Source organism: Crinia signifera, chromosome 1 (assembly GCF_055691185.1).
Source record: "Crinia signifera chromosome 1, ASM5569118v1, whole genome shotgun sequence".
NCBI lineage: Eukaryota > Metazoa > Chordata > Amphibia > Anura > Myobatrachidae > Crinia > Crinia signifera.
Window position 1 is genome coordinate 426,417,573 of NC_139217.1, and position 14,624 is coordinate 426,432,196.

Here is a 14,624-nt window from a genome sequence, read left to right on the forward strand (position 1 = left end):
CGCTAATCACCTGACCATACACACTAGGGTATATTAAGCTGAAAGTAGCATAAAACACCAAAAGTTAGCTGCTTTCAGCTCAAAATCTACCAGTGTGTATGGGGCTTAACGCATACATACATTCTGTATACACCTCCAGTATATACATTTGGTAAAAGTATGACACGCTGTGTAACAAAGGCACTATGATCTGTAGGAGCCTTAGGCTGGGACTGTTGGCTTGAGAGATCAGAATGCTGATATGTGGATGGGACCCTTAGGTACTAGAGACTGAACTCGTATGTATGGCTCTTGTGCTGAACACTGGGTTGGAACCGGACACTGAACTGGGACCAGTTGCTCATGACATGCACACCGCCCCCGAACTGGTGGAAGTGGATACTGAGCTGGGACCAAGTTCTTGTACTGAACACCAGGATAATACCTGTGAGATAAGAACTGGACACTTTGCTGGGGCCGATGGAAAAGGAGCCTGGACCCCAGGCTGGTATTTTTATGATGAGAACTGGGCTGGGACTGGTAACACTGGACAAACTGGGTCTCCATAAAGAGGCTTAATCAGCATTCTTTACTTACAAGTTACAGAAGGAGAATATAACAACCATTAATAAAACAGGATCATCATTTGAAACAAAGAAAGAAATGAACAAAACAAAAACCTACACAATAGGTGGTGACATGTTACTATTAGTCTGGATCTCAGACACATAAAAATGACACAGACTGGCTAAATCACCAGCGTCCTGTACATGACACGATCATAGATTTGAGAAAATGCAGAAGAAACAAACAACGGTGACAGATTACATTTCTGCACTCATCAATATGTTATAGGAGAAATGTTCTAACAATGAATCACTACACGGTCACAAAATCAGCTTCTACTCCTTCTTTAACCACTTATCTGGTGAATTTGTTTCCCAAAACATGCTCAGAAATTGACTTTATGAATGAATTAGGCCAAGAACAAATTGAAAACTGATCAAATTTTACAAATTAAATTTTTTTTTTGTAAAATATAGTTTTTGTAAACATTGGAAACATTGCGACTGATCTCCCCATCTGAGCATTCACCCGGTGCATACTTTGGGTCCTGGTAGGGTTAGTGGACACTTCCTGGGTGGCTGTTCCTTTGTGCAGCCATTGGGTGGGAGGTCCTGCCACGCTGACCCATAAGCAGTGAGTGGCAGCGCTGTGGACACTAGGGAATGGTGCAGGGAAGTGGAGGGTTCGGGAATTCCACCTGTGATTGGTGGTTGTTAAACTATTATCTTCCCGCCCACCCACTCCGTGTTTCGGATTGGTCGCTTGTTTGCACCCAGGTCAGATAACACAGAGCCTTGGACAGAGGTAAAGTCCCAGTCAGTCAACTCCTAACTACAAGCTGTGCTTAAAAAATTACAGCAGCAGGTTGGCTGGCAATTTATCTCGGTCCAAGGCTTATTTACTAGACTACAAAGTACCAGTCAATCAGCCCATAACTGACATGTCACAGGCTGGATTTGAGAAATGACAGAAACTGGCTGGTTGGTACTTTGGGGTAGATCAGTGGTTTTCAAACTCGGTCCTCAAAACCCCACACAGGTCAAGTTTTCCAGGTCACCCTGCAGGTGCACTGTATGTCATTTACGGTCACATTTCAAAAATTCAAAGGTGACCTAGAAAAGATTAACTGTGTGATGTCCTGAGAACGGAGTTTGAGAACATATGGAGCATATGTATGAAGGTTTGTTACGGGGAAGAAGCAGTTTCAGCAACATTATGCTCACTGATACCACATGTATAAATGCGGGGATGTGTGCAAGGGATGCCTATATGCATGACACTGTATGAATGATTAGTGAGTAGCACTGACCATTCACAGGGCCACCAACAGGGGGGTGCTATGGGGACTGCTGTCCCGGGCCCCGCCACTCTGACAGAGAGTAGGGCCTGGGCAGCTCTATCCCCAATTGGCCGCCAGCACCCCTAGCCCCTGTCAACAGCAGCAGGCCACGTATCATCAGCGGCCCGCCGCTCATCTATAGTGCCTGCGGCCGCTGCCAATCAAACAGGCAGTGCAGCGGGCAGCAGGATGGTTGGGAGACCCCACTGCGTGACACACGGGCACCGAAATGTGATGTAATGATGTCACACAGCGCCAGGAGGAGGAGGATGAAGAGCCAAGCCAGCCCAGCAGCAGACAACTGCAGGGAGAGCAAAGTGTCGCCATCTGCCCGTCCTGGTAAATAGTTAATCACAGCGGGGGGAGGTGAGGTGTGGGAGTAGGAGGGCTGGCTGGCTTGTGTGTGCGCAGGCTGAAGAAGCAAGCCTGCCTATAACTAATAGTGTTTCACCACAAAATAAATAAAAACCTGGCATCAGAGACAGGTTGAAACACTGTTAGTTCTAGGCAGGCTTGCGGCTTCAGCCTGCGCACACTTGTAATAATAGGGGCTGCTCATTCACCACAGCAGGTACAGTAATGTCGTTGACTGCTGACTCTGGGTGCACAGGAGATCTTGCGATAATTTGGAGATCTTGCACATGCCCAGTGAGCAGAGCAGAGGCACAGTATATAAACACAAAGCTAATTCGCTGTGACCAGGATCCCCCATTCAGGCAAAACAAGATGTTTATACACCTTGTCACTATTGCTTCCTGCTTCACCTTGGTTATGTGCCTGTATATAACATATTTCCCTTTACCTCTCTCCAATGCTTATACATAGACCCCAAATGATGGTGTACTTGTCCCTTACCTGCAGAGAACCATCATTATTGCTGAGTCAAGGGGTGTACACACGGGACTGGACGGATCCCCATGTATAATAAAGACGTAGTTACCTTCAGAGATTAGAGGGCTAACTAATCCTGCCTCCACCAGCCGCGGCCAAATACACATTGCAGGTGGCGTCTAGTAAATTTATTCTGCATTTCACTGTCTATTTGGCCGGGCAATAGGGATGCTATGGGGCCACGCATTGCTATCGCCCACTGTGTACAAATGGGGTGATTCTCCCTAACCTTGTAGGTGATTTTGACAATGAAGTCAAAATTGCCTCGTGTGTACACGGCTTAACTGTGCATTGTTTTGGGATTCTGTGATGTCACCCTATGTATATATTGCTATTTATCCGTTTAGACCTAATTCTGGTTCTTCAAACATGACCAAGTTCTTACGAATAGGTCAGATATTTTAGACTGTCCTGTGTTATAGGATCACTTCACACAAGCAACTAGTTGCCTTATTGAGGTGTAGGCATTAGTAATATACTCTTTATTTTCCAGATGTTTGTAATCCCATGAGTGTGATTATCTGAATGTTCTACACACTGATCAGAACTGTTCTCATCCAGAACCCGATCCCAGGGAGAACCCATTAATCACAAACGGTATTTCAAGACAGAGAAAAATGAGACATAGCCGCACACCATTAGTACAACATGTTGTTTTCATTTTAAGAATGTTATACCTCAAAAAATATGTCAAAACAGGCTTTACAGCAAATGTGTACAGTGTACACACACAAACATATCTATCTATATGTATGTAAAACACACAAACAAACAGAGCGCAAAAGGATAAAAACTACAAGTCCCAGAAGATGCAGAACTAGGATCACGTACCGCAACAAGTGGCTCAAATCACTGCAATCAAAATCGGCATAATGATAGTGCACAGCACTTTTTACTGTTGGAGGCGCTTACACTCTCCCGGTCACAACCGTCGGTAGTCTCTCCCGGTCACAACCGTCGGTAGTCTCAATGGCCGGCCCCCCTCCCTGCAGTGGGGATCGCATGTGATACATCACAGAAAGATCCTACGGCCTGGGAAGGTCCTGGGCGGCTCAAGGGGGTATTGGATGACTCGCTAGTGTATGTATAGCATGACTCGCTTCCACGCCAGTTCTTTACTCGATTCTGCTATTTCCCCTTCTGCAGAGGTCCCCTTCAACAGCAACCCCTTCCCAAGCAGAATCTCCCATACCTCCACCTGTGGTCACTGCTGCTCTGGACAGAACCATGTCCATAGCTATGATTATGCCCATCCTTCTCACACAACCCAAGGGGTCTGACTCCTGGGGGTGAAGTACAGAAGATCATCTCTATTACTAGGATTTGTTTTTTTCTACCAATCGATCAGATTGAGTATGGAGGCCAAGTCAGCACCTTGATCAGTTTGTTATGTTCTTCAAACCAATCTCCTTCACTTTAAATGGGAGATTGGGCATGAGGAAACATTTCAATCCACCCCTATGTATCTATTGTATATTTCTAGCCACATGCCAGGGGTGCTTTAGACTTCACAAACATCGCATCCATACAGAAATGATTTACACAATAAAATAGACTAATCAATGCCGGGTATTGCACAGATCGCCAGAGATCAAAGCATATTTTGCATTCAATAACAGTCTTGTTGTATCACAAACACATAAACTGGAGACAGGAACTGGTGCTATACAGGAATTATATTTGAAATAAATTAACAATAATCCAATTTAGCTTGGAGAAAGTATTTTTGCTAAATTTCCATTTTAAATTGATTAAAATTGATGTGGTACTTCAAGGGCTAAAACAAGTTAATATTTATAAATGTATTTAAAAACAAATCAGCTATTACCTGGAGCCCAACATCTATGGAGATATTTTCACACCAATTTTCACTGATTCTAAATAAATCAAAATGGACCTTTGTAACGGTTTAATGGTTAGCACTCATAGCACTGAGGTCATGGGTTTGATTCTCCCCATGGCCCTAACTGTGTGGAGTTTGTATATTCTCCCCCGAGTGGGTTTACTCCACATACTCTGGTTTCCACTCACAATCCAAAACATATACTGGTAGGTTAATTGGCTCCCAAAACATATACTGGTAGGTTAATTGGCTCCCAATTACCCCTATAAAGTCTGTGTGTGCGTGTACATGTGGTAGGGGATATAGATTGGAAGCTCCACTAGGGCTGGAACTGATGTGAATGATCAAATACTCACTGTACAACGCTGTGGAATATGTGTGCGCTATCATCCATATATATGTCTTGTGTCTGTGAGTCTCCGAGACACTGCCATCTGCTGGCAGAGAGTGAAACTACATCTCATTCTCACATATGCACAAACACAGAAGGTAGCAGACTAGCTTTCAAAGCTTTTGCTTTAAATGGACTTACTAGTATAAAACAACTGGTAATAAAAATAATAATAATAATAATAATAATAATATACCCCAAACAAACAAAAAAAGCGTTACCTGTGACTAAAAATGTATCAAACACCCAAAAAGCAACAAATCCCTGTTATTGTAGTAATAAATAACACAAACTCTTATATATAGTAGTGAATGAGCATAAACACATTACCTCGTCCTTCCTGTGTATGGAAGTCTCGTAGGTCTGTAGTAAGCCCTGGAGGTTGTCTATCTGGTTGCTGAAATGACTAATGTGCTCTGCATGCTTCTCACTCTGCATTTTCATCTCCAACTTGTGCTTCTCAATTATTGTCAGCCTCCACTTGTTTAATTCAGCCATGACATTTGTCTAAAGAAATACATGTAATTAAGTTGTAAAAACAAGACAGGGGCAAATGTATACTGGAATTACAGCTTCAGTCAGACAAGAACGGGCTATTCTCAGCCAAAGACTATGCTTGGCTGATCATGCTGACTACTAGGTGACAAGGATGAGCTGACAATCAACTACTGACATATGCACACACTGCAACGGGGTAATTACCCTATTTTATAAATAAGCCAGTGAGAAGGGAATGCTAATAATGTAGGTCAATCATTCGGAGCAAAATGTGGTGCATCTCAAACAACGGTTATAAAAAAAGAAAAAAAGGGTACTTGTTTCCTAGCACGGCGCCCGTCGGGGTTATCGCATGCCTTAAGTTAAGGTACTTAAGGCATGCGATGGACGCGATTTTATGTCAATCACCAGCTTTAATTGCCGGTAAAAGAGAAAATCGGGTCCATCGCGGGCGATCAATGCGATTTTCCCATAGAGAACAATGTTAAATGAGTTTTAAAGTTAAAATCGCGTTGATCGCGTCGGTCGCATGCTATTATAAACGTGATTTTACATAGGGAACAATGGGAAATGGGCCAATATGGCCAATTTCTCATTGTATGTGCCCCCCCTCATGTGTATAAAGTATGGTTAATGCACCCCCATTGTTAACGCCACCCCGAAGCGTGGCGAGTGCAGAGAGCCCGCGAGGGGCGGCGGTATGCGTCCTCCGACCTTTTCATACCCCCATTATCCACGTTGGCGTGGAGTTTATTTTATAAAGTGTGGCGAGCGCAGTGAGCTACCGAGCCCGAAGCGTGGCGAGCCCCGCGAGGGGCCACATATACTTGTGAAGTTATGCGCGTCCACTCGCCACACACTACAAATTCTGCACAATGCTTGTCGGACAGGACCGGCATACAGGTATTACATGCAGAGCCTGCTTGACGGTGACAGATCCTACTAAACTTTTCTCAAGCCAACGGCACAATATCGGACAAGTGTGTACCCAGCTTCAAGGCTGTCATATGCCACCGATAATTACGGCACCTTGTGGCCATCTTGTTTTTCCTGCATCATTTTTTGACAATTGCAGCTGTGAAAATAAACAAGGGCTATGACTTTTCATGGTTGCTACGTGATTTTTGCAAGTTGTAAAAGATGGGCAAATTGGACACACCACCAAAAAAAAAAAAGGGGGGGGGACCCAGTATTCCTGTTTCCTGAGTGATTCCATCAGGTCTAATTGGATAACCTCCTCAGTGCCTATGTGCATGTGGTAGGGAATATGGACTGTAAGCAGGGACTGATTCTAATGGGGAAATATTCTCTGCAAAGTGCTATGAGATTTGTGTGCGCTATATAAATAAAATGAAGACTGTAGGTAACAACAGGGGAATTCAAATTTTAGAATGCCGGCCGCCAGCAGATGATGACCATTGGGGGCAATCAAAGGGACTTTCTCCGCAGCACCCATTAGTTTAGCTGCTTTACGCCCCACTATACAATTTATAAACAAAATCAGCATCAAATCAATGAATCTAAAAGTATTTCCACATGAGACACCAACCTTAAGGCTACCGCTCCATAGATCAAGCACACCTTCCACCTGCTGCATGTCTTCAGAAGGAACAGGCAGTTCTGTGACTCGGATCTGTTCCACCTGTGATCTAGAAGAGGATGAGGAGGACGTTACGCGGAGAGACATCTCTGAGGAATGAACCGGAGAGAAAGCCTCCATGCCCGATGCGAACGGTGATCTTTCAAACGCTGCTTGTTCTGAAATAAAGGTGCGAAAACTTTCCAGAGACGCAGCAAATATATATATATTCTACTTAATTACTCTAATGACCGTTCACACAATGTACACACATACGTTTCTTTTTTTTTTTTTTTACATATTTCTCTGTGACATGAGATGCAGAAAGATTTGTAAACAATTCCGCGAGCACCAGTCTGGTTAATTAGCAGAACTAAGCTTAAACTAATCAAAATCCATTTTTAGCATTAACATTTGCAAAAACAGTGTTCAGTGGAAAATTACAACAGATTCAAGGTGATCTGTCTTCAATGGGAGGCATACAATGTAGTAGTAGCAGTAGTAGTAGTATTTTCAGATTTTTTATTTTAAATAATCTTTATAAAAAGTTTTTGCTAATAAAACATATTAGTACAATTTTGTCCAGAATATATATATATATACACACACACACACACACACACACACACACACACACACACACACACACACACACACACACACACACACCTGTGACTAATCAATTGAGGGCATGTTCACCCATTTTTGAGTCATTTTTCAGCCATGCTGTTACACCTTATTTGGGGGTGAACAGTCCTATATATAACAACTCCTCACCACTACAGTTATAAACTTGCTGGATATGGAGAGAGGGAGCTGTGAAGACAGAGATTGGAGGTAGAAGCAAACAGAGACTGCGTGTGGGGTGGAGAGTTTGTGGGCAAAACTGTCACAGCTCAAAGTAAAAGTAAAGGTGTGAACAGAGGACCAAGTGGCATCCCTGCACAACTGCTCCGCTGTAGCCCCATGATGCACAGCCCAAGAGAAAGCAACTGACCTGGTGGTATGTGCATTAATTCGAGAAGGAACAGGTCTACCTACCATGGTGTAAGCAAAGGCAATTATTGGCCTTAACCACCTGGCAATAGTCTGCTTAGAAGTCGGCCACCCTCTATGCACATACAAAACCAACAGATCTGTTTTGCGGATGTCCTTTACCCTTTCCACGTAAATACACAAGGTACGAACTACATCCAACTTCCTTAATTTGTCCCTATTTTTCGCCCCTTCTGGAGGGGAAAACATCGGGAGCACAATCTCCTGGTTTAAATGAAAGGAAGAAAGCACTTTTGGCAAAAACGTAGGTACTGTTCGAAGCACAGCCCTATCTTCATGAAAAATTAAATGTGGAGATTTACCGGACAAAGCTCCCAACTCCGAGACACGTCTAGCCGAAGCAATGGCTAACAAAAAAGTCAATTTCCAAGAAACATATTTAAGTTCAGCCGACCCTAATGGTTTAAAAGGAGGATTCTGCAACACTGACAGAACCAATGATAAATCCCAAGGTGCCACTGGCTGCCTAGAAGGAGGCTTCAACCTGGTAACGCCCTGTAAAAAGCTTTGAACCTCAGGTAAAAAGGCTATCCTTTTCTGGAAGAAAATGGACAGAGCAGAAAGCTGTACTTTTAGAAACTGTAATCCCAAACCAGTTGAGAAACCATCCTGAAGGAAATCTAACAATCTAGACACCTTGAACCTGGAGGTGTGCACTTTCTGACGCTCACACCACCTGATGCAAATTTTCCGGACTCAATGATAATTAGCAGCAGAGACTGGCTTACGAGCCCTAAGCATAATCCTTTCTTCTTTAGTAAGGAGGTCTCATAAGCCAGGCCAAGCTAGGTCCAGGTACAGAAATGGCCCTTGTCTTAGAACATCCTGACGAAGAGGAAGGGGCCAAGATTCCACTGATAACCTCAGAATGTCCGAATACGACGACCTCTTGGGCCAGTCTGGTGCAATCAGAATGGCCTGTACTTGTTGAGACTTCACTCTTCTCAACACCTGCGGTATCATTGGGAACGGAGGAAAAATGTGCCACAGAACCGTCATGGCATCCACCCCGCCCAATCGGTTGGGTCCCTGGTTCTGGAACAGAATTTCAGAACCTGACAATTGTGCCTGGATGCCATTAGATCCACTTCTGGGAGCCCCCAGCGACTCACAATCTCCTGGAATACCTCCGGATGTAATGACCATTCCCCATCCAGCAGGTCCTCCCTGCTGAGGAAATCCGCCTCCACATTCCGGATCCCCGGAATGAAGACAGCAGACAGAACCGGTATGTTGCTCTCTGCCCAGCGGAAGATCTGCGAGTCTTCCTGCATCGCCATCCTGCTGCGAGTCCCGCCCTGATGATTCAGGTAAGCCACTGCCGTGTGTTGTCCGACTGCACTCTGATCGGAAGGCCCTTCAGACAATCCTCGCCTGTTGGAGAGTCTTCCAAACTGCTTGAAGTTCCAATATATTTATTGGTAGTCTGGATTCCTGTTTGGACCACAGGCCCTGCAATCGATGATGAAGGGCAACCGCCCCCCAACCCCTGAGACTGGTGTCGGTCGTTATCACCACCCAGTCCCAAGAGTGAAGTGACAACCCCAGTTGCAACATCTCTATGTCCGTCCACCAGAGTAAGGACTTCTTTGTCTCCTTAGAGAGAAGTAATCTTTCTTGTTTCATGGTTTTCGCATTCCCTGACCAACAGGAAAGGATGTTCCATTGAAATGTTCTGGAATGAAACCTGGCAAACTGAAGCGTCTCGAAAGTCGCCACCATTTTGCCTAGGAGCTTCACCCCAAACTGTAGGCCCTTGATGCCTGCAGTAACAGTAATACCAGCTGACAGATGTCCCTTGCTTTGGACTCCGGTAGGAATAAGGTGTAAGTGGGTGTCCAGGATTACTCCCAGAAACAGCAATCTCTGAGGGAATTAAATGGGACTTGGACAGATTGAGTACCCATCCCATGTCCTGCAAGAACTGTGTCACCACTGATAGGTGTTCCTGTAATTTTTTCTCTGACTCTGCTTTGAATAGCAGATTGTCCAAGTAGGGGATAATCACTATTCCCCTCAGCCTGAGTGACGCTGCCATGACAGCCATCACCTTTGTGAATACCCTTGGTGCTGTGGCCAGACCAAAGGGTAGGGCCTGGAACTGTAAATGGGTCTCCCCAAAGTGAAGTAAGGGCTGATGTTCTTTGCATATGGGTATATGCAGATATGCATCCTGAATGTCCACTGATGCCAAAAGTTCCCCTGGCTCTATGCTGCCAACGCAGGAACTCCATGCGGAAGTGATCTACCCAAAAGGTGTAGGTTTAAAGACTTTAAATTTAGTATAGGTCTGACTGACCCGTCTGGTTTGGGCACCAGGAAGAGGATTGAATAAAAACCTTTCTTGTGTTCCTCCTGAGGAACCGGGACCACAACCCCCTTTTCCCTGAGAGCCAATGCCGCCCCCAAAAGGACCGTGCGTGAACTGGCCTCCCTTGTCAAAGGGGTGGGAATAAATCTCCGTGGAGGATCCCCCCTGAGATTTATCCGATAACCTCTTCAGACAATTGAAAGGACTCGAGTCTGAGGTTGGAATATTCCACCTGTCCCGAAACTGCAGGAGGCGGCCCCCACTCTGAGACCAGAAAGGGGAGCCTCCACCCAGTCATGTAGAGGATTTATCCTCTCCTTTAGACACTTGCTTCTTACCAAAGGCCCCAAACCTGAATTTGGGAACTTTTCCTTTTCCGGCAGGGAATCTACCTCTTCCCGCCTGTCCTTTGCTGGACGCTCCCCCTCGAAAGGAAGAGTGAAAAGCAGGCTTAAACACTCCAAACTTTGAGCCTGAAGATTTTGCAGTGGTAGGAAGAAAAGTACTCTTTCCCCCCGTGGCTTGCTTTATAATAGACTCCAGTTCAGAACCAAAAAGCAGCTTCCCTTTAAATGCTAAAGTCTCCAGAGCTTTCTTTGATTCGCTGTCTGCATCCCAGGCCTTAAGCAAGAGGGCTTGTCTAGCAGACACAGATGTAGCGGATACCTTGGACGCCATCTTAGCGCCTTCTTCCCCAGCCTCAGTGATGTACTATGCTGCACACCTGAGTTTTTCTGCTAGGATAAACGCCTCAGAATCAGGCCGCAGCTGATCTCCCAAAGCCTCAGCCCACATAAATCATAGCTTTCGCTACCCAAGCTGAGGCAATAATGGGGTGGAGTGTATAGCCCACTCCCTCAAAAACTGCTTTAAGGCAACCTTCCACTTTGTCTACTGGGTCCTTAAAAGCTGCACCACCTTGGACTGGCAGCGATGTAGCTTTTGACAATCTAGCCACAGGAGCGTCTACCAACGGGACTGTCTCCCACAATTTCACATGCTCATGGGATACATATTTGCAAACCTCTTGGACATTACCACACTTTAAATTTTATTACTACGCTTCGCAAATGACACATATTCGACAATGGTTACAGGATGAATCACCTGATCCTTTATCTTTGGCATTTATACAGCATACTGCTTCTGGTAGAACCCCGCTTCAATTACTCTTGAGTAGTGAAACCTCTATTAGAGGATCCCCTATTCTTACACAGGCCCTTAAAATTTGGCGAGACATTCAAGTCTTGTTTAAATATTATGATTATGACCCTGACACTCCTCTCTGGCACTCCCGTCGGTTACCAAAATTAAGGAAAATTTCTGGTGTCAAGGTCTGGACTCCTTGGGGAATTGAGACATTAGGTCAATTATATAATTCTGGTATTTTGAAAACATTTCAACAACTACAGGCGAAATTTAATTTATCAAGTACACTTTTTTGTCATTATCTACAACTGAGAAATACCCTACAAGCTCAATTTGAAGATTCTCCCCCTAATATTGCTACATCGCCTTTGAAAAAGTTTCTTTTAAATTTGAGAGAGAAAAGGAGTATTTCTGTGGCCTATTCCTTCCTAATATCTGAATATCATACAGATACTATGCAGGTTCAACGTCAAAGATGGGAGACAGATCTGGGTATCCTTAATGATATGGAATGGGATGCTGCTAGGGAATTTCCATCCCTTGCCACTTCTTCAATTAGGACTCAACAGATTCAATTATTTATATTATATAAAACATATTTGACTCCAAAGTGCTTGGTCAAATTTGGTGGTAGAGATTCAGCTGAATGTCCGAAATGTAGAGGGGCGGATTGTGGCTTTTGGCACCTTATATGGGAATGCCCTGTAGTTCAGAAATTTTGGAAACAAATTAAGACTGCTTTGATAGTCACAGGAATCCCGTCGGACTATCTTACCCCCAGGGTATGTTTGTTAGGTGCAGGGGATGCTGAATTACTTTATAGGGATGATACTATGTATGTCATTAACCTGACTGCCCTAGCAAAGGTTTGTATAGCTCGCGCTTGGATGGCACAGTCAGGTCCATTATTTAAAGAATGGAAGATGTTGGTCAATTCTACTTTACAGCATGAAAAATATATATATATGTTAAGGGGCAAATTGTCTAAATATGATAAAGTATGGCATCGATGGATTAACTCAATTTATGCCGATACATTCTGAATGGCTCTAATGTCCAACTGTCTATTTCAATTTGCAGTCACTGATGCCAAATAGTCGTTACAAAACTATATGACTTCACTAGGAAAATATTCTTTCTTGATGATATTTCTCATTTTAAGGAACAGGGTTGGATGGGACAGTATATATTATATTTATTTATGTATTTAATACATTATTATTATTATTATTTTTTTTTGTGTTGGGTGTATTTATATATATATATATATTTTTTTTACAGTAATATTGTTCATTGTTATGATAACATTGAATTATCCATAAGATAACTATTCTTGATGTTTTTGTTTATTATTCCTTTTTGAAATGTAAATGCCTTTCTTTAAAATAATAAAATTACTCTATTGAAAAAAAAAAAAAAAACCTCTTGGACATAGTCACTTTTTTTTTATCAGGGACCTTCCAAGCTTCCCCTAACAAGGAGACCATACCTTCATCCGAAGGAAAGATCACAGATTCTCTACCCATGCTCTTGAATACACAATGAGCCTGCACCTTGTCCTCCTCTGACAAGTCTAACGCCTGTTTTACAGCCAGGATTAAATCCTCAATGCCTGGGACAGAAGCATCAGCCTCTTCCCTTTGTTCCCAAGTAAAGTCATCTGCACAGACACCATCATCATCCGAATCTAAGGACAACAGAGGAGGTGTAGCTGAAAGCCACCTGGAGGAAGGACTCTCAGGGGTTTTTGCAAACTTTTCCATAAGGGAATTCATCTTACGGATACCTTGCGCAATGTCCTGAATGACCTGCAATAACATGGGGTCCCCCTGCGAAGGAGCAATGGATCCCATAGAATTCTGGGAGGAAGAACTAGGCCCAGGAGACTTAATTAAATTATCCTTTTGCCTGTTAAGAGCCTCAGCTAAGGCATTCATAGACCTCCCCAAAGCAGCAGCCCACGCAGGTTCTTGTTGTTCAGACCTATGGGCATGCGTATCACTGGGCACAGCTTCACAAGCAGGGCAAAGCTCCCCTTGATCCATCTGTTCACATGTTAATTTAACCCCACAAATACTGCAGTCCAATAACATGCTCCATGCCCCCCCCCCCCCCCCCACCCCCTACAGCAGCATCATCATCACCGGTGTCAGTCATTGTAACCCCGATGCACAATGTCAGGCAAAGCACAAAGCAATGTATACAGTGTACTTATCTGTCTGCTTGCTGTAAGTGACCTCAGCGGGGATAGCGCTTTCCAAAAGAAACAGCACCCTGTGTACTATTGGAAGAAACAGCCAGGCTTCAGCTCCACAGTATGGAGAGAAAATGGCGCCCGCACACAGAATAGGAGCCGCACCAGAATTGGAGCCTTTTCCTCCTTTAGCCGCTCCCACAAGCGTTTCTCCTCACCTTCAGTGCCTCCTTTCACTATGGGATCACTTGGAGTTGTCCATCTGCGCCGGACACCTGTAATAGACTTCACCTCCCTAGTGGGATTTCAGTCTTCCAAGATGGCGCCCAACATCGCGGGAGGTCCTTCCCCCACAATCCCCTTCTAAGCAAGGAGCCGCTTCCAGACACTCCCAGGGCCCAGGCAAACCTCAGCAAAGCTGGGGTTAAGCGCTGTGCAGTGGGTGCAGTGGTCCCACCCCTGCACACAGAGCGCTGACAGGACGCGCTTCTGTCAGCCTCTGCTGCACTCTCAGTGTGCAGCGCTTCTGTCAGAAGCAGCACACTGGAAAAAACCTGCACTAAAGTACTAAGTTAATAAAACAATAAAAACCTAGCTATTCTAGTCAAAAATCCAGAAAAAAAGGCCGGCTGCAGCAGAAGTCGATCAGCATAGCACCCACTCTTGTGGGCACCTAAAACGAACTGAAGCATGATGGGATGCAGAAGGGAGGAGCCTGCGTCCAGAGGAAAGCTTTCAGCATAGGTGCCTTGGCTCCTGCGGACCCTCCTACATCCCAAGGTTAACTGTCACTGGGATGGACGAAAGAGAAAGTACATTGCAGGAGC

At 44.5% G+C, this 14,624-nt stretch overlaps 1 protein-coding gene across 6 annotated transcripts in view; it reads right to left on the reverse strand.

Annotated features, from left to right (window-relative positions):
• The window catches only part of POC5 (POC5 centriolar protein), a 72,168-nt gene that overhangs the window by 35,199 nt on the left and 22,345 nt on the right, over positions 1-14,624 (reverse strand). For all 6 annotated transcript variants that reach the window (XM_083151943.1, XM_083151941.1, XM_083151955.1 and 3 more), the window contains exons 5-6: positions 7,058-7,266; positions 5,341-5,517 (exon numbers count right to left, since the gene is read on the reverse strand). In XM_083151943.1, the coding sequence (XP_083008069.1) occupies positions 5,341-5,517; positions 7,058-7,266 (386 nt within the window). The remainder of the gene's footprint in view (positions 1-5,340; positions 5,518-7,057; positions 7,267-14,624) is intronic.